Source organism: Grammomys surdaster, unplaced genomic scaffold, assembly GCF_004785775.1.
Source record: "Grammomys surdaster isolate TR1022 unplaced genomic scaffold, NIH_TR_1.0 192, whole genome shotgun sequence".
Lineage (NCBI taxonomy): Eukaryota > Metazoa > Chordata > Mammalia > Rodentia > Muridae > Grammomys > Grammomys surdaster.
The window spans coordinates 330,984-351,845 of record NW_021604637.1 but is presented as its reverse complement, the minus strand read 5'-3'; the positions used below and the strand labels follow the sequence as shown (position 1 = coordinate 351,845).

General features: G+C 46.1%; 1 protein-coding gene across 3 annotated transcripts in view; it reads left to right on the top strand.

Annotated features, from left to right (window-relative positions):
• Tacc2 (transforming acidic coiled-coil containing protein 2) overlaps window positions 1-20,862 on the top strand; it is a 186,237-nt gene that overhangs the window by 117,054 nt on the left and 48,321 nt on the right. For all 3 annotated transcript variants that reach the window (XM_028769369.1, XM_028769371.1, XM_028769372.1), the window contains one exon: window positions 19,896-20,032. In XM_028769369.1, the coding sequence (XP_028625202.1) occupies window positions 19,896-20,032 (137 nt within the window). The remainder of the gene's footprint in view (window positions 1-19,895; window positions 20,033-20,862) is intronic.

Sequence of the window (20,862 nt, the reverse complement as noted above, 5' to 3'; positions counted from 1 at the left end):
CACTGACTGCTGGTTTAGCTGCTCCTTTCCTGTCAGGGAAGGAAGTTCTCACAGAAGCCATAACCACTTCCAAATGGCAGAAGGGGTGTGAGGAGAGGGAGAACCCACCCTAAAGTACGTCTCACTGAGGATGACTGAGGTCTGTGATGAGCCCCTTCTTTCCAAGGAAGCCCCCCCGGGGGGGAGGGGGATTTGACTCTCTCTAAGAGAAGTAGCAGCAAGCGTTTTGTCATCAGTTCCAGGGACTTCCCCACCACATTAACCATGGCAGCCAGTGCAGCCTGGGACAAAGTAGGCAGCAGTTCTCCTACAGGGCGGGCTGCTGGTGGACTCTAGAAAGCAGTCTGCAAACATGGAAAGCTACAGGACTGTGGTCCCCAGAGGATCCACAGAGGCAAGGAGGAGGAGCCAGGGAGACTAGAAGGATGACTTTCTGCAGAGGGAGGGTAAAGACTAAAGATGAACAAATAGAAAATAGAGATTTAGGGGCTGGCAAAATGGCTCAGCCCAAAATGTGCTTCCCCTCAAACCCAATGACTTGAGCTGGATACTTAAACAACCTCCATGTTGAAGAGATCTGACTCTACAGAGTTGTCCCTCTGACTTCCACACGTGTTCCATGGTGTGTGTATGCACAAGTTCACGCACACGCACAAATAAGTAAATAGATGTAAAAATTTGAAATAACTGTTTTATTATGGGTTACAAACAGTCTAAGTTTCAGAAAGTATATTTTACTTTGAATATTATTGCTAGGCACATCCGGTAGTTATCCCTTCTCTTCCACCCTCCCTCCCTCACTGAATAAACAGCCAAGTTGTCTATTGCGTGAGGTGCAAGCTTGAGTCCCAAAGCCTCCTTGGGGGTGTCATCTCTTCTGCCATCAATCCTAGATAGCTGCATCCTGGCTCTGTGGCTCATTGCCCAGATCCACGGGGTTCTTTCTGGTCCTTCACCCTCTTAGAGGCTTGTTCTGTGGGGGCACTGAAGGGCAGTAACATTCCAAGGCCTTTCCAGTAACTCCTGAACACGCAAGGGGTAGTGCTTCTGTTGGGGTCTTGGGTTGGGGGTACCCTGTTGCTGATAGGATTTCAGGTTTTAATCAAGTGTGAATGACTCTGCAGGTGAGGGTTACATCAAAGTCAGAGATTGTGGCCCAATGCCTCTCATCCCTAGCTCTGTTTTTTTCTACTATCCAGAGTCTGTTTCTATGACTATATTGTTGGTTGCCTAGGAAACTACATTAGCCTAAAATATGATTGGCTCCTCTTGTCAGATGGATTACTGGGGCTAGGGCAGCACTCCGGGTCAGCAAAGGGTATGGAACAATTCTGTTCTTGCCCCTTGAGCTCCACAGTGTGGACTTGGCATTGAGAACAGTTGTCCCCCCCCCACCCCCCCGAAAACCAATTGTTCACAGACTCCTGCTTTTGTTTCGGTAAGGGGAGGCCACCTGAACACAAAGAACTGACTAAGTCAGGCCTGCTCTCACACGCCCATCCTGTATTTTGTTGTGTTCACTCAGATGACTTTGCTCTGTTTGTATTTATGAATTCTCTTAGCAGTCGTCTCTGCAGGGCAGGTGGGTGCAGTTTACCGGTGCCAGACGTGGGAACAGAGCTGGATGAGGCAGATGTCGTGCCGGGAGGGAAATGTTCTTTACTTAGCCCTGCTAAGGAGACTCAGATTCAGCAGAAACTTTTGTGCAATCTCTGTCTGCCAGGCTTTTTTATTTATTTTTTTTACATTTAAGATAGTGTCTGGTCTCAAACCCTCGGTGTAGCTGTGGCTTACCTTGAACTTCTGATCTTTCTGCCTCTCCCTCAGTAGTGCTGGGATTACAGGTGTGGCACACACCATTTATGGAGTGCTGGATCCTCATGCATGCTAGACAAGCAGTCTCCCAAGTGAGCTATATCACCAGTCTCTGCAGGGCTATTTTGTTTGTTATAGAAATATTATACTCTGTACATATAAAAGGTTATATACAATGTATGTATATAACATATATATATGCATATATATACATATATATACATATATATATATATCATATTACATATATTATACAAGGTTACCTCATAGGCAAAATTTATAGCTAAGGAAGCTGAATCCTCTGTGTGGTTAAATCACAGGATTAGAAAACCAGAAAGGGTCAGATGGTAAAGGACGCTGCTCTTACGATACAAAGCTGTCATAGATAATAACTTACTGTCCCAATAAGACTTTATTCATAAAAGCAGGTGATGGGCTATCATTTGCTAATGTCTGTTGTAAGGATGATTGGCACAGAGTTCAGAGCTGTGTTTCCTGCCCTTCCCAGGAACCTTTGAGACTTCAGTATGTGTTGTCAGCATCCTCAGGCATGCCCTTCCCCTTCCGGGCACAGACCTTACCCAACTTCATGTCTCCTCTAGGATTTCTTATGGAGAGATCACATTTACTAAGTAAAAGGCTGGGTGCCTACTGCTCAGAAATTGGGGACCTGCCTAGCCTGAGCACCCCCAAACATAAACAGAGATAAGGGGCTGGAGAGAGGGTTCCATTGGTGAGAGCTTGTAGAAATCCTACTCTCCACACAGTGGGGTCAGGTAGAGCCTTCGGGAGCAGATCTGAGGGACTTGTATCCTTAGGAAAGAACCCCTCACTCTTGCGGCTGTGAGGCACATTTAGAAAGGCAGGAAGGGGCCCTCACCTGTACTGAGTTAGGGTTGGATCTCCCAGTGGAACTCACTCTGTAGACCAGGCTGGCCTCCAACTCAGAAATCTGCCTGCCTCTGCCTCCCAAGTGCTGGGATTAAAGGCGTGCGCCACCACTGCCCGGCCATCCTCTGGTTTTTAATGCCTCTGTCAGTTAGTCTGTCTGTCTCTTCCCCCCCCCCCCTTCTCTGTGTGTGTGTGTGTAAAATTGAGCGAAGGTCAGAGGTCAGTGTGGAGTCAGTTCTCTTCTTTCATCAAATGGGGCCAAAGGATCAAATTTAAGTTGTCAGGTTTGGTGGCAAGCATCTTTACAAGCTGAGCCTATTGCTGGGGCTCACTAAGGACACAAAGCAACATGATGCTATATTTCTTCCTGACCTGGGATGAGCTGTAAACATGCCATATAGGTTCTTGAGTCCCCCTAGAACCACAGCTCAGCCTGTTCTAGCAAGTTCACATCATCTTCTGATGCCCTTTTCTGTTGTGTCTGAAGACAGTGACAGTGTACTCACATTAAATAAATCTTTTAAAAAAAAATTATGATCACCCTGGATCTCACACACATGTACAAGATAAAAATGCTGAGTTCCTTCTAGGCTGGAAGATGTAAGCAAGACAACACATGAGTACCAAATGATTATTAGTTTTGTTTTTTTATATTCTATGAATTTGGTGATCTGTCATCTACTAATGCACTGGACTTGAGAAGCTATATGTTAGGAAGCACTTGACCTGTAGAGCCTTTCTTGAGTTTCCAATGTAACAACACTGTAGCTTTAGGCTTGCTTTATAGATACTTAGTATGCCTTCTCTGCGAGTAAATAGTTGAGTAGCAGGGGGAAACTAGAAACATAGCTGCCAAGGGCTAAGAGAGAAAGGGGATGGGAAATGTTGGATAGAGGGCACAGACTTGCCGTTTAGGCTGGGGGAGTACATGGTTCAGCTTGGTGCCGATAGACTCTTGAACAGAGGTTCTCAACCTATGGGTCTCAACCCCATTAGGGATTGCACAGGGGTCCCATATCAGATATTCTTCATATCAGATATTTAAGCTATAATTTATAACAGTAACAAAATTAAAGCTATGAAGTAGCAACAAAATAATCTTATGGCTGGGGGAACCACAACATGAAGAACTGCAATAAAGGGCTGAAGCATTAGGAAAGTTGAGAACCACTGCTCTTGAAAATTCCTATTAATAGGGGCTGGGGAGATGCTCAGTAGTTAAGGGCATTTGTGCTCTTGCTGAAGACTCTGGTTTGGTTCCCAGCATCCTCAAGGCAGCTCACAACCTTCTGTATCTCCAGATCTAGATATCTATGATCTTGATATAAATGATACAGATACAAATAAATACAATTTTAACTGCCCAAAAGAAGACAATTAAAACTGGCTCCAGGGCAAGATTTCACAGGTAATTTTATCCCCAGGGGTCTCAGCCAGGCCAGTGCAACTCTTTTCTTTATTTTCAGCAAAAGCAAAAGGGGAGAGATGCCAACTCTACTTCCCCACTGTTGTAACTGAGGTTGGCAGCCCACACTGAACGGACACTGCCACATGCCTAGGGAAAATCTGCGTGAAGCTAGTGTCCCTATGTACTGGAAGGACTTGTCAGAGCATGGCAGTGTCCCTGACAGTAGACAGGCTTGTCAGTGTTCTCTGGGTGCTCTCTCCTCTCTTTATCTTGGGAGCAGTGGGTCATACTATCTGAACACCCTGGGCTCCATGCCACCTGCCCTGCTGACCTAGGCCAAACTCACAGGTCACATGTATGACCCAGAGTGACACTGGTTGGAGAAACTAAGAGGAAACTCACAACTTCCAGTCAGGAGGAAAGTGTACCTGTGCTGTTCACTGTCACACGAACAAGGCTGACAGCAGCCACATGGTCTCACACTGGGAGTAGGGCCAAAGAGGAAACTCACTGGCTACATCCATGGCTCGGCCATGGTGCCTTCTGTTCCGTCTATGGAAGCAGGCAGCTGGCAGCCCAGGGCCTTCGAGTTTGGGGGCAGCTCCTGTCTGCAGGAAAATGTGAGCTTTGGAAGTGGTCAGCACTCAAGATGTTATGTAAGTGCAACTCAGACACATTCATCCCTCTATTTTCTTTTTTGCTTGAACATCAAGACTGGAGAGACTTGAAAAACTATTACATCTAGCCTTTGATGTACCCCCATCTCTCAGCAGCTGAGCACTGAGGTACCACCATACATGGAACATTCCTTTATTTCTTACCCATGGATGACCCTACTTAACCAGGGACTGATAGGCTCTGGGAAACTGCCAGAAGCTCCCATCCTCTCCAAACTATCTATCTCTTGCCTCTCCCTGCCCCCTTTTCACTTCTCAAGTCTTTCTTGAGCATCCAAAGATGTTTGTACCAGGTTTCCTGTGGTCCACCAGTTAGGGCAGGAGATAGATGCTGGGCTGTTGATCGGCATTTGTGTACCAAGCAGAGGCCAAAGGTCTGGTACCTGCTCTCTCTAGGGTGTTCCCATCTCCTGTCTGGGCTCCAGGTCTTGGTGGAACAGACAGCTCAGAAGCTGAGGCTCAAAACTCTAGCAACATGAAGAAGTCAGGGTTACAGAGAAGGAAAGTCAGGGTGAGTTAGCTCTGGTACACTAAGGAGGTGATGTTAAACACACAAACCTGAGGTTTGAGGTTTGGGGTTTGGAGTTTCTCTGTGGAAGATCCAGTTTTCCAGGCAGTTACTCTGGTGGAACCTGTCCCACCAATCACAAGAGACCTAATTCTTTTTGCTTTTTTCTTTAAGTCCTTTTATTTCATTTTCTACTTTCAATCACAGTCACAGGCAAAGCCTAGATACTCTCTTTAGACACCACCACACCACACGGATGCACCTGGTCACGTGACCAGCCTTGGTTAGAACATGCAACTCAACCACTAGAGCTGGCGGTTAAAGCTAAGCATGCCCCACAAATACAAAGAGGTTTCTGACCTCACACCCACCCTGCATTACCCACAAGTAGCTTCTGCTTACCCTCTGTGAACTTCTGCCCTTTACAGCTCCCTAGGAGACAAATGCTTACTCTCCCCAGCAGCCTTGTACCCCAGGGAAGACTTAGGGTCATGCATGTAAATGTGCATTCAAGGGATCTCTCCTCAAAGAATCTGGCATGACATACAGGTGTGTACATGTTCTCCCTAAAAGCCATAGTGATGTCCACCACGGCTCCCACAAATGACAGTGGTTGGGCTGAGCCTTTGACATGGTTGTTTCTGAAGCTTCAGAGAGCCTTATCATCTGCATTTAAGAAGGCCCTGCTGCTGACTAGATTCCTCTCAGTGACTAGCAGGTACGGAGAGGAACTCCTGTGGTTACCTCCTGCTGGGTGTTCTCCCACAGCTGGTGACAAGACTCATCTGGTCTAGCTCAGCCTACTCCTCCCACCTGCTAACACATGCTGGCCTCTCTAGAACCAAACTCTAATATCCCGAAGAGACAAAAAGAGGGCTTCAAATGGAGGGCCTGGACCCAAGCCGGTCATATTTAACCCCAAATAAACGACCCACTTCATTTTCTTCTACAGTCAGAATCTGTAATCTCAGCTGTTTCCTTGATGGGAAGGACGTCTGATTCAAGCTTGCCAAAGATACAGTCTATCTAAAACTGTGACTTTCAGCAAGTTGTATGGTACAAGGGAACTCTAAAATGATTCCCTGATTCCCTGTGAATCATGGTGAGAAACTTAAGAGGGGTTTTGACAAATGTTGTGCCTCTTGTGAGATTAAAACAACTTCTGTTTTTAAAAACGGGGCGGGGGCCCCCGAGTCTGTAGGAGTGGGATGTAGCTGGGTGACAGTCCTTCTAACAGTCTGCCATGGCCTCGAGGAGTGTCCAAAGCTAGCCCTGGAGAGCACATGCTTCAGGACCACTCCAGGCACCTCCAGGCATGTAGAACAGGAACAGTTAGCCCTCTTGGGAATGTAAGAGGGAGACCCCACAGCAAGGAATGTTCACAGTGTCAGCACTTTTGTCTGATTGCACTGACTCTTGACAGGCAGGCTGGTGAGGTGGCTCAGTGAGTAGCCCTAAGCCAGAGACCCACATGGTGGAAGGGAAGTAGTGACCTCTTCAAGTTGTTCTCTGACCTGGCCGTGTGCATCATGGTTTGTGTCCCACACAAACCTCATCCACAGATACACACATAAATGCCAAAAAAAAAAAAAAAAGAACCAAACAGTTAAAGCAGGTTTCATGCCAGTCTACAAACAGTGCTTTTGAACAATAAGAAGAAGCAGGACTTAAATCCTTTGTCCCTTTCCTGCCAATTTTTTTCCTACAGTGAAAATGAAGAGATGGCTTGCAAACAGCACACTCACTGGGGCAGCCTGTGGGGTTCTCCCAGTGCCTGGAAACGCACATTTTTCTAAGGCACTGTGCACCCTACAGTAGGTTCATTTCTTGTCTCATAGACAGTGCAGCTTAGTCAGCTCAACCTCTGGCCCCTTATTACAAATTCTGAACCAATAAAAGTATAAATTAAATTACTTTCTTTACATATATTACAAGAATCAGCCCCGACGGCTTTGGAAGACAGCTGTACAGTGGTTTTTGATTATAGAATTGAGCATCTACAGATTTGGCTCCGGATGTGGACAAGCTGCTTGGGCCTTAGTTTCCTGATTTTCCTGATTTGTATCAGGGGCAGGAGAAAAGTGATTGATGCTTGGAGTGACCCCTGGGAGCTGTGTTAGTGGTTATAGTACACTGTGCACACTTGGAGGCAGAGAGGTAGGCTGGTGTTCACCACTCACACCAGCCTTTACAGTGTAGCAGTGATTCATGAGTTTACTGAACACCACTAAACACACACACACACACACACACACACAGAGAGAGAGAGAGAGAGAGAGAGAGAGAGAGAGAGAGAGAGAGAGAGAGAGAGAGAGAGAGTGTTAAAGCAGCCATGGGTGAAGAACCATAAAATTAAGTATCAAATTCCACTTGAATATTTAGTAAGAGCTGTAATCAGAGAGAAGTGCCTGACAGTGTTGTACACTTCTCAAAATGCAAGGTTTTTCCCTCTTGTGTTCTCAAGACACTGAGACTAACACCGAGAGCAGGTCATCCAGAGCTCAGGGCTAAAGTTCCCGGCTGAGGGGAACTATGAAGAGCCATGCTGAGCTGGTGGTGGGATGGATGGTGGCATAGTGCACACACCGGTTTCAACCACTAGGGAGAACCAGGTAAACAGAGCACAGAGTCTGCCAAGCAGCCGAGCATGTGGGCAGTGGTAATGGTGACCATTTTTTGGGACAAGGGAGAACTCATGAAGCTACTGCAGGGGGCTCAACTTGAGCTCAGAGAATTTATGTTGATCATTCTAACTGCTCTGAGATTATCAGCAGGGCCAGGATGCTGGTGTGAGGACAGACCTGGGGTGGGGATAGTGACCGTGATGATGAGAAACAGCTGGGTTTTAGATACATGAAGGAAGGGAAGGTAGCAGGTGTCAGAGGGAGGGCAGAAATCCCAGGTTATACCTTGGGAGAGTTTTGATTAAAATAATGTATTTACCATATAATTGGTACTGGGAGGAAAATACTTTGATAATTCTAAGAGATTCTCAGGTTCTTAGATACCAGCTTGTTTAACTTTAACAAAAACACTGGTACCATAGTCAGTGGTTAAATAGAATGGTGGCTAAGTCACTTTAGATTTCAGTTACATGTAACAAATTTCAGTGAATTGATACAATTCCCCACATGACTGCAGCCACTGCTGTCTCAAGGTTAAGGGCTTTTTGACAACAACCCAAATGAGTCAAAACAGACACTCACAGCCAACCTGCCAGCAAACTACTTGGTTGCGTGCAAGAAGTGAGTCTGAATCTGACAGTAGGCACCTGGCGGCGGCTCTCATCAGGCCTCGGGCTGGACAGGCGCCAGACTTCTAGCTTATTCTTAAGACAGATGCCAAAGCCCAACTCCATGCTTTGAGTTCTCAGTTCCTTCCATCAAAGGGTGAAAGTATCCATTTCCACAATATGTGTGCTATTTCAAAGTGATGCTTCTGGCTTTAGAAGAAAGTTCAGTGCAAGTCAAGTTAAATATTGAAGGGTTTATTGTTTTCTTCTCTTTGTGTGTGTGTGTACTCATGTGTGTACATGCATGGAGGTGGTGACTCTGCGTGTGTGTGTGTGTGTGTGTGTGTACATGCATATGGAGATGATCAGAGGTTGATATCTGGCATCTTCCTCAGTTGCTTTTCAACCTTGTTTATTTAATTACATTTTATTTATTTATTTTTTTATGGGGAAGTACACCTGACTCCTGTGTGGTGGTATGGATCAGTTCTCTGCAGGAATCAGTTTTCTCCTTCCATGTAGATCCCAGGAGTCAAACTCTCGGGTCTGCAGGCTTGACAGCAAGCCCCTTTACCCGCAAAGCCATCTCATGGGCCCCATTTATTTATATACATATTTATTCATTGAGATACTTGTTTCCAAGGTGGAAAAGCACTACCTCTCCAGTGCATTCCAGACATGTGGGTACCAGCCCTGTTCTCTGTTGTGTACTTAATAAACATACTGAGGTTCCCCTTGCAGTGGTAGTGTTAGGAGCCCCTCCTGATCTCAGCTGTCTGCCCTAGACTGTGCTGGGGGAATGTTTCATCCTTGGTGAGTGTCTAGTTCTGGTAGCTCTGTCTACCCTAGACTGCTTGGGGGATGCTTCATCCTTGGTGAGTGTCTGGCTCTGGTGGCTGTGTCTGCCCTAGACTGTGCTGGGGGGAATGCTTCATCCTTGCTGTTCTGCTTTCCTACACTTGTCCTCCTGGGTTTTTTTCCTTAACTGATATTACTTAGGCCATAGTCCAGCTATATGGGTGGACCTTGGTAAGTCCCATTCATCATGCCCAGCATGCGGATAAGATTTGAAGGAGCTTCCTGAACAACCCAGGCAGGCCTCGGAGCCCCCAGCAATATGGGAGGCTTTCCCTATTGGAGTCAGCATCTTCCCCTATGGCAGGGCAGCCTGTTGTTTCTGATGCCTGAAGCTTCGGTATATGTTATTCTGAATTACAAGAGCAGCACTTACGTGCTGCCTCTGTTTGTGTATATTTAACTCAGTACGTAGGCACCAATGTATGCAAACATGTATATGGATTTATGTACATTTGCCTGTATTTGTCTTTCATTACTCTACATCTACTCCATACGTATGGTCCTTAGTTTGTTGGGCTTTTCCTTACTCGGCACTTACGGAGCGCTCCCTACTATGTGTGTAGTGCACCTCCATTACTCCCATTCAGAAGTGCTGAGGGAGGTGCTGTGAACTGACAGGTGATTGGAGAAGCCCTAGCTCTCGGGCCAAGCCTCACTACTTTTTGAATTCTTGCACTGTCTTTTGGGGTGTCTTCCTTATCCACCATGTCGTCTTCCTGACTTCCATCATGTGCTGGTCACCAGCGTGGCCTTGCCTCTTCTCATTTGATTTGAGTTCAGGACCTAGATACCAAACCTCTTAGACTAATGAATAAAGAAAGCTAAGTATGTTCCCTGAGACCAGGAGGCCTATGAGACAGATGGACTTTCATTGTGAGCTCTGCGCAGATGGCTTGGCTGAGCAGAGGTGTTTCCTGAGCTCAGTTGTGTTGTGGATACATGAGAATACCTGTCTACTTCCTAGGTGCTTCTGACCAGGTAGGAGATTACTGTCCTTCTCTCTAGAGAAACTGTGACTGTGTCAGCCTGTGAGAAGCTTCAGGTTTTCCTGAGTTCAGCATGATATATTCATTTCTTGCTGTTGTTCATAATGTCATTTCCAGTCAATTTTTCTTTTCTCTTCTTTTCTTTTTTCTTTCTTTTCTTTTCTCTCTCTCTCTCTCTCTCTCTCTCTCTCTCTCTCCCTCTCTCTGTGTGTGTGCGCGTGTGTGTGAATGTGTGTTGTCTGCATGTAGATATCTCCACGTTTGTGCCAGTACCCACAAAGGCCTGAAGAGGGCATCAGATGCCCTGGGGCTAGAGTTATAGGCAGTTATGAGCTGCCTGACATTTGGTGCTCAGTAATGAACTCTAGGCCTCTTCCAGTGGTTAAGGAAACACTTAACCACTGAGCCATCTTTCCAGCCCTTCTGGTTAGAGTTTTAACAAATCTGAATTTAAAGTAGAGATTCTGACTTAGGGTTTAGGGATATATAGCTCAGTGGTACGATGTTTGTATAACATGTACAAGGCCTTGGATTTACTAGCTACTTCTTCAAGAGAAAAAAAAAAATCCAACTTAAATTTGCTCAAGCAAGGAGTTCAGCTATGAAAATGAGATTTCCAGAATATCATTGTATGAAGGCAAGGAAATAAATGGGCAGTCTGAAAGCTTTTTCCTCCATTTCTCTTTTCTTTTATTAAAATTTTGTGTGTGTTTGGTCTTCAGGTTTGGTGGTAAGCACCGTTACCTGATGTGCCCTCTGACAGCCGGCCCTACTTCTCCCAGAGTCTCCATCTGGCTTTTCTACAGGGAAGTCTTAACAAGCCACAGCTACCAAAGATGGGATCAGGATCCCGGGAGCCAAACTCAGTAACATTGTGTTTCTTCAACCATGGGCCCAGCCAGAATGCTGCTTGGGTTTTAAGAGGCTCTTGGAAAGATAACAAATGAACCAGTGTCTGTAAAGGGTGTTTGAACAAGCATACACATACATACATGAACTAGCATACACATACGTACATGAACAAGCACACACATACATACATGCCCCCACTGCCCATTGCCACAAGAGCTTCCTCCGCTCTAGAAACACTGCCCGTCCTTGGAGGCTGAGTTGTGTCTACCCCTCAGGAAGAGTAAGGGTGAGCTCATAGGACCGGCCTTTACATATATTCTACCACAGAGTCTCTCCACAGTTGCCCTGGCAAAGCTCTGGCCATATTTTCTGTGGCCTCCAGATTCCCTTTCATGACCAACTGAGTAGCTTTAGCCAAATAAAATAGAACATGTGCCCAGCTGGCTTGCACGGCACGTTCCCCAAGATCCAGTGCTTTACAGAGTTGGAGTTGTAGCTACATTGTAGGGGTCTTTCAGTTACTGTCTCCCCGATGGAAGTAACCCAGTTGAGAGGCACAGCCCGTTCAAGCAGAAATTTATTTAGCAAAGCACCGACTGTTCCAAAGGAGGGCAGCACCATGGGGGGTTCCAACTGTAGATGTTAGCAAGTTGAGTGGCATGTTCATGGGGTACGCCATCCACCTCCTAAATAATAGTTGACCATCTCTCCTTGAGGTTGTCTCTTCCCCCGTTCCCTCTGAAGTACACAAAGTCAGATGTGTGTCAAAATCCCAGTGTACGTGATCCTAAGGAGGTGTTTGCAGAAGCAGATCTGTGTTCCTGTGCATGTAGGAGAGTGATCTAGGGCCTTCGTGAGGCAGCTCAGCGTCCCATGATTGATCCCTTGTTGGCTGTGGGTTAAGATATTCTCCCTTTCCAGGGTTAAATCGTTCTGTGTATTTTAACTTGGAACTTTATCATGAACGCTGAGGCCGGGGTTTTATAACAGTATGTCAAGGAACACAAATAGGAACGGGGCTTTTGGGACTCCCCTCCCCCCATCTCCTTTCTAGCTCCAGCATTCATGTCTATCCTCTAAGTAGCAATTGTGGGGAGACTTTTCCTTATAGTTACCATAATCCTCATTTGCTGGACAAACAGCCCAGAGCTTCAGTGGTCAAGTGGTTTGTTTAGTGAGTTAAGGTCACAGTTGCTCAGTGATGTGGCTGGGAGGGTGAGTGTGTGTGTGTGTGTGTGTGTGTGTGTGTGTGTGTGTGTGTGTGTCTGTATTTGAACTGCCAGCTCCTTTCTTTCCCGTCTTCGTGCCTTTCGTGGGATTCTGTCTGCCTCGTGTCCTCAGGTTGTTTACTGAGGTTCACTGCCCTCTATTAGAGGCAATTTAAGCCATGAGCTGAGGGCTGAGACATCTAACAAATGGCTGGAGCCCACCGTTCTCTCTCAGAATCAGAGTCCTCAGCTTCATGGCCTTGTTATAAATTCCTCTTTTGCCTCGGCCAACCAGACTCAGCTTCTGTCTCTCTCAGCTGTGTTCCGTTTATCACTGGCTGGAACTGGAGCTGAGGGACACTACCCTCCCCTCACCCACCTCATCTGTGCTCTCTCCCTCAGCTACTTAACTGTCTCTCTCACTTTTGAACCTTCTTGACCTCTACACATAGCTGTTTGCGTCTGAAAATAGGACCCACTTCATAAGCCTAACAGGCTCCAGGTGCTGGGATTCGTGAGCTAAACATGCCACCATCTGCATGGTTTCTCTGGGCGACCATAGGTGACTGTCCGGAAAATTGTAGCAGTCTGGCCTTCCAGTGCCTGCTTTGTGTTCATGGACCACAGCTCCTGACGGTCTGTCCCATGATTATCTCACTGTCTAAGATGAACGTAGATGTTAGGTTAGGTTGGAATCATGTTCCACCTTTACTCTATGTACAGAATGATGCAGCAGGGCAAATAACTTGTCCAAACCCAGCAGAGGCTGTGGTGTGTGTGTGTGTGTTCCTCTCTCTGTATATGTGTATGTGTGTCTCTGTGTGTGCATGTGTGTATGTATGTGTGTTGTCTGTGTATATCTGCCTGTCTGTGTGTTCATCTGTCTCTTTGTGTGTGTCTGCCTCTCTCTTTCTCTCCGTGTGTGTTTGTCTGTGTGTATGTCTGTCTGTGTCTGTATCTGTCTGTCTGTTTTTCTCTCTGTCTCTCTCTCTGTGTATGTGTGTGTTCATGTGTTCTCATGTGGGTGGGTGGGTGTTGCTTAGGATGGCTTTTGTTGACGTTGCTGTCTGAAGTTGTCATTCGGTGGAATATTTTGATCAATAGAATCCAGTATGTAGCAATTTTAAAAATACATACAAATTCATCAAAGTCCTACTTGCATGAGATGCAAAGCAATGAGACTGGTCTGCCGAGAGCTCAGTTTTGCTTCTGGAAGGGTTCCTTCTCTCTTCAGGGACAGCAGATGGTCTTTTGGACTAGATACATTAATCTTCCCTGAAGCAGGGCGTTTGGCTAAAGCCATGGTCTTAACTTTAGTTTGGTCTTGAGGGAATAGGGAATCTTGAAAGGCAGATCTTGGGGAGCGTATGGACTCCACGCTCAAGTTGAACACAGCATGGAGAAGCTAAGCTAAGGCTTATGTCATGGCAGATCTCCCATTTTTAGTAGTAAGTGAGAATCCTGCACCCTTGCCCCATGCCCATTTATTGTGGATATGTGAGGCCCCAAGGTCCTCCACCCAGTCCCTGGTCACTGTCCTGTTGGTAACTGAAAACTAGTGTTCTGGGGTTGATCTAGATTAGAGGAGTAGAAATGAATCCCCTTTCTCGTTAGCAATGCTTGGGAACTACTTCTTAATGCTCTGGTGGGGAGCCGTAGGTTTTCAGGGCAGGGCTTATTTTGAGCATCTTAATGGGAGGCAGTGCTTAATGTCCTGAGTTCAATTCCCAGCAACCACACGGTGGCTCACAACCATCTGTAATGGGATCTAATGCCCTCTTCTGGTGTGTCTGAAGACAGTGACAGTGTACTCATGCATAAAATAAATGAAAACAAAACAAAACAAAACAAAAAACCCTTCCCCGGTCAACAGTTTTCTAAGATAGAAGTATGTGCTCCTTGGTGCATCTGCCCTTAAAAGTTATGGCTTGTCTATGAGGCTTAGAGTTAGCCAGCAGAAGAATGTGAACCTGGGCTCTGTCCACCTAGAGTAAGATACAGGATGCATTTGCACTAGGAGCAGAAGAAGCCCTGTGGGCCTGGGGGTGTGCTCAGGTGTGGCTGACTGGTGGATTTAAAGCAGCTGTGCAGCCTTCTACAGAAATAAATGCTGTGTGCTGCTGAAACAGTTTGCATTGTATGGCTGTTTTCTTGGGACCCCAGGCCCCTGGCTCACAAAGCACCTTGGATTCTTGCCAGTTAAACTTGAGCAAAATGTAATCAGTTAATGGTATGTTGGGAACTCTTCATTTAATAAAAACACCATATTTCAGTTATATGCAAACATAGTCATGTGTCACAGATACATTTGTATTTAATGAGTGTATATATCATGTATCTGTGTGGGTTCTGATCTTAGACTGTTTTGTTATAATTTGACAAGTAAAAGAATGGCGTTTAAACTGAGCCACAAATGGAGGGAAACAAGCCGTTAGAGTCTACAGGTTAACCACTACTCGTCTCTGTTTTGAGGGACAGTTCCCTAAGCATGTCACTGGAGTAAGTTACTTCATACTGTGTGGAACAGGGATTTGTAGGCTGTGCTTGGTTAGAATTTAGAGCACTATAGAGGTAGGTCCATGTTTTGTGTGTGTGTGTGTGTGTAGAGCTAGGACTTGAACCCAAAGCCTTGAGCATTCCAAGCAAGTAAAGGCTCTATCACTGAGCCACACATCCCCCACTTTAAGGAATTTTTTAAACTGTACTAACAAAGCTGGGGAGTCCTTCAGGCCCTGGCTTCCATGGCTAGAACACTCTGTCATTTCCGTCTTTCTTCTCATCTACATACCCCACTGGGGTGTTGACTATTCCCCAGATACTGCTTTGTGCTGGTGGATGAATTAGCTTGTGCCATTTGATGGCTGCCCTGCCTTGTTTGCCTTGTGTAGACTCCCATGATCACAGGACAGACCGTTAGAAGAACAGGGCTGTTAGTAATCACTCCATTGGATGATCAGGACTTCTTCTAACATTTTTGCAAACAAGAGAAAGATCAGCAGGGATAATGCTGTAGCTGGGATCTCCCTGGCCCCCAGTGTCACATTGACAAGTTCACTTAAAAAGCTTAATTATTCTCTATGATAGGCTTTATGTAATAAGAACATAAAAATGAGGCTTGCTAAAGATTTCAGGAAATAGATATGGTGAAAAAGACACCACAGAGGCTGACAGTTTGGGATCTGAGCTTTGGTCTTCTCATTTCCTAGCTGCATAGCCTTGCAAAGCAGCTTGCTTCTCTAAACCATAGCTCTGTCATCTGTGAAACAGGCCTGTTCTCCACCAGGCAGGCGACTTGTAGACTATTGTAATCGTCATTTTGTTGTTTTTCATACACCATGTGCCTAGTTTATGCAGGACTGGGGATTGAACCCAGGGCCTTATGCATGCTAGGTAAGCACTTATCAACTGAGCTACATCGATAGCCCATAGTTATGATAGACCTAGACTCGTGTCTTGACACATCACTAAATGTTCCACAAATGCTGGCTGTTGTGCTTTTCATATAGAAGCATGCCTGTGCAGCATGTGTGTATGTGTGTGTGTGTGTTATGTATGTGTGTATTATACTCTGATGTTAATGTCTTGTATTTATATGTGCATACACACATATTATATACTCTTTTATTTACTTACATGGTAAACATAACATTTAAACATCCTAATAAACCTATTTCCTGAAATTTGGAGGGGTTTTAGGAAATTGTGACACCATTTCTTGTTCTGATACATATTTGTGTCAAATCAATCCCCCCCCCCTTTTCTTTTTCTATTCTGAAAGTATGTGGAGTCTCAGCTGTGTAATTATTTGTGTATAGTAGAAAGCCAGCCACACCATGGTGGGACTCAATCAGTGGGACTTGGGGCTAGAGCTCCACCCAGCTGCTTTATTCATATGCACAGATTCTTGGTGGGTGGACTATAGAAATTCTCACTCTTGAAATGTTTTTAAGCCCCTGGGAGACTGAGCAGGGAGGAAAGAGAGAATTTTAAAAGCTGAATCTGTCGCCTCTAATTAACTTGCTCTCTGCTCCTGGGAGAAAATGTGGAAATCTGCAAACAAGGCCAGCAGCTTCAGAAGTGTCATACTGGTGGCCTGTGGTGTTTTGATGCACACTGTTCATAGTAAAAAGACTACAAGGTCTTTCTAGTACAATGAGCATGGTGTCCTCATGCCCTGCCTCCCCCAGACTGCTTCCCTTCCAGTCCCTGGGTGAATGGTGGTCCTCTGAGCAGGTGTGCAGGCAGCTGCTGCTGTAGAAACTTCATTGGAATTCACGGCTAGGATACAAGAGCATCCGGCCCTTCTTGTCACTTGTGCTATTGAGAAAGACCAGGGCCCTTTATATTTCAAAGCCTTGGGCTACCAGTGCCTAGGGTTGCAGAAGCAATAGAACAGGATTTTGGTACCCCCCTCTCTCTGCATCTATTGGTACCCCCCCTCTGTCTCTCTGTCTCTCTCTTGCTCTCTCTGTCTCTCGCTCTCTCTGTCTCTCGCTCTCTCTGTCTCTCTCTCTCTCTGTCTCTGTCTCTCTCTCTCTGTCTCCCCCCTCCCCCCCCGCATCTCAGTTTGAGCAGGCAGCCTGGGGCCTCTGAACACAGGAGATGCTCACAACATTTCTTGCTGGGGGGCTGGGGAAGCCTCCTTTTTTGGTGGTTCCATGAAAGAGGTTTAGATCTCAAGAGGTGCCAGCAAGAACAGTATAGGTGGGAATTTTTCCATGGAGATGGCTTTTGGGTCCTGGCAGGTGTGGTCCCCAGGGGAATGGGCTCGTTGGATATGGGCAGTTGTGAGCAGCAGTGGGGACTCCAGGCTGCTAGCTGCCCAGGAAAGCTCCAGAAAGAGGCAAGTTGACTCTGTGTGTCTTGTCATGGTTGTCCCTGATGTTTATGGTATAGATGCTAAGGTGAGGAAGAAGGTTCTTGGTGCTTCATTCCAGGCCCAGTGAGCTGATGCAAACATTCATCCTTCTTTACTGTTCATTTCTGTGTTTTCACACTTAAAACTTCACCTACCAAGATCCGTTTCTACCAAATATGGATGGAGCTTAAATTTTCCCCGCAGACAAAGCTAAGTCTTTTAACATTAGCGTGTGTGTGTGTGTGTGTGTGTGTGAGAGAGAGAGAGAGAGAGAGAGAGAGAGAGAGAGAGTGTTCCTGTTGTGCTTCTGAGGATTAAATATTTACTAGTGAAATCTAATACAAAGTTGGCTTTAGCTTGTTGATTCCCATCTAAAGCAGGGTTGATGTTTTTGATTTCTTTGAGCCCCTGCAGGGCCCTGGCATTGTAGGTGACAAGGTCTTTTGGGGGGAATGGGGACAATCTTTGGCACTAATAAAATAAGTCTCTCACACTAAGGTATAAAAGAAAGATTGATATAGTTGTTCTTAAATAACTTAAATAATTTTGATTGATTGATTTAAATAATTTTTGAGACAGGGCTTCATGTAGTCCAGGCTGGCTCCAAACACTCTACATAGTTAATGAAGACTTTGAACTTCTGGTCCTCCTGCCTTGACTTCTTTAGTGTTAGGATTGTAGCTAGCATAGGCTCAGACCACTATATCTGGTTTATGTAGTGTTAAGGGTTGAAACCTTTGGTTTTGTGCATGCTAGACAATAACTCTACCAAGTAAGCCACATCTCTAACCCTGGCACTCACCAAATGGCTTCTTTCCTTGGTCGTAGTGGGCCAGGTGTTGTTTGCTGGTATTCTGCTGGCCAGTTGATAGACTTTAGAAGAGGTGACATCTTCCAGGGTCACTGGTCGTGGGACTCTGTGGAGCTGTGGAGTTGTGAGTATCTCACAGTGTTGGAGGAGGCTCCCGTTCAGTGGTACCCGTGTGATCTAGTGTACTGAATCCTGACATGCCATGTTCTGTCTCCTGCATCATGGCCTGATTGTAAATCTTCAGCAGTGGTCCTGATCTGCAGTCCTGCGGATCCTCTCTTGGTAGTTAGAGTCCTCATTCCTTGCCAGTGAGTAGTTGGCATTTGGGTGCATTGGACTGTTCAGAGATGGGTGCCAGCATGTTGCTGCCGTCCACAGTGTCTGTCCTTACAGGTAAGGTTGGCCTTGGTCCTGTGGTTATCTTGAGCCAGGGAATCGATGGCCCTGTCCTCTCAGCAGCAGAACTTATAACTAAGATCAAGTAGCTTGGGGCAGCAGGAAGGGAGAAAATGTTGGCAGAGTTTTCTTGTGCCCAGGCAGGGCTTGTCCACTGACTTCCTGTTACCAGGAGAGACTCCTCAGTAGGCTTTTGGCCCAGGTCTGTGTCTAAAGAAGCTTTCTTGCAGGTAGACTTCCCTAGGGACCACCAAGGGCTATCACTATACCACCGAGGACTGGCTGGCCCTATTCTGTGGCTTGGTTTGGCATGCTCTCTGCTGACAGGCTGTCTGGCTCTCATTCATTTTCTTCACAGATGGTCATTCACTTCGTTCTGTTTTAGGCTCTGGGTACTGTGAAAAACAAGGCCAGCCACCTGCGTGGCGATTTCAGTCCAGTAGAAGAGATCCGTAAACATGAAGAAGCGCAGGCAGGGCAGGGAGTCCGGAGAATGGCAGGCTGGGGTGGGAGAGAGTGAATGCAAGTCGAGTTTACAAGATGAGGCTCTTAGGCAGGCAAGCCACTGTGGTGAACGTAAGTCTCTCTGTTAGACTGACTCAGTGCTCCATAGCGTGCACCAAAGCTTAGCCAAATAGAGTGTGAATCTGTCACTAAAGGTGGACATGTGTCTTTCAAGTAGAGCTACATTGATCTCTATTGTGGAAAATATTCTTTGGGAGTTTCTACCTCACCTTAGATCATTTAGTTCCCAAATGAAACACCCCAAAATCTTTATATTTATAAGAAGCCTTAAAGCATTTGAGATGGACAGATATCAAATCCCTGTGCTATTTTGTCTACTCCCCTGTCAATAACCCTGAGATATCTCACTTACTATGTTCTACCTAGGCCGCTCCTACTCCAACAGGCCCATCCCCATGGCCATGCGCTCACAGTCATCTACCCCACGGCCACGTCTTCCTTCTTTCTCCTCCTCTCTTGGTCCCTTCCTGAGACCCCCAAGCCTGGGACCCTCCAGCCCTGTCTACCTCTCTTCTGCCTAGTTACAGGTTGTAGACATCTTTATTAACCAATCAAGGATAACTTGGGAGGCAAGGTTTATACAACAAAAGCTGGTATACTTCTTGGAGCTACCAGGTCTTGGGATACGGTATTTAGCATTTGAATACATAGCAGCACCAGAGCAACCCACTATAGATCTCAATGCCATTGGACAGATTCACCCACTTCCTGGGAATCACGCTTTGAGGTGACCTTCACACCTGTTTGCCAACAGGCGAATTGAGTATTTGCCACAAATATATTTGTTGCAGTCAGAAGGCCATCCATGCCTTCCCAGCAGAATCTCTACTCAGCACTGTCTCATGCATGTTTCTTATCTCTTTCCACCAGGAGTTCCGACTCTGAGGAAGCCTTTGAGACCCCCGAGTCAACAACCCCTGTCAAAGCTCCACCAGCCCCTCCCCCTCCACCCCCTGAAGTCACCCCAGAGCCTGAGGTCATCGATCCACCAGCCCCAGAAGAACCAGGTAACCAAATGTCAGGAGCCACTGGCTCCAGGGGACAGAGTTGACTCTTAGACAGTCCACAGCCCATAGTGGCTGGTGCCCTTCTCTTGGTCCTGTTTTATACGTCACTGGTTTCTATAAAGTCCACAGATAGACAGAGTAGGTTGTGCTGTGTGCATCCTAGACGTGACAGTGTTGCTAGAGGTCTCTGGTCCCTTCATTTTCAGACTTGGGTAGGTTTGAGGGTTGAGATAGTGGGTGTTGGGGATTTCCAGCAGGATCTTAGATTCTACTCTTTAACCCCTTCTCCCATATAAATGTTAATACAAGGCTGTTCATTTCACCCTGTGCCTGTATGCTAAGGCACCCCCACCAGACTGCTTTTCAGGAAAGAAAAGCACCTTCAAGTACAGTTTAGATGTGATTACTGAGGGTCAGAACGGATCTGAGGGCACCTGCCCACATGTGAATAGTGTTCTGTGTGCTTCCCTATTACACCAGAGGGGATGGAACACCTTTAATGGGAAGTTTAACATGAAGCCTGAAAGGAGACACAGACCACGCTTCCATCTTCAGACCTGGATACCACTTAAACGAGCCCGTTCTGTCTTCTTTAAGCCTCAGCCCCCATGACAAGTACACAGAGCTGATTCCCTCTAGACCAGCAGTTCTCATCCTTCCTAATGCTGTGACCCACCTCATGCTGTGGTGACCCCCAACCATAAAATTATTTTCATTGCTACCACATATCTTTAATTTTGCTACTGTTATGAACCATAATGTAAATACCTGGTATACAGGATATCTGATATCTGACCCCTACAAAAGGATGGTTAGATCCCCAGAGGGGT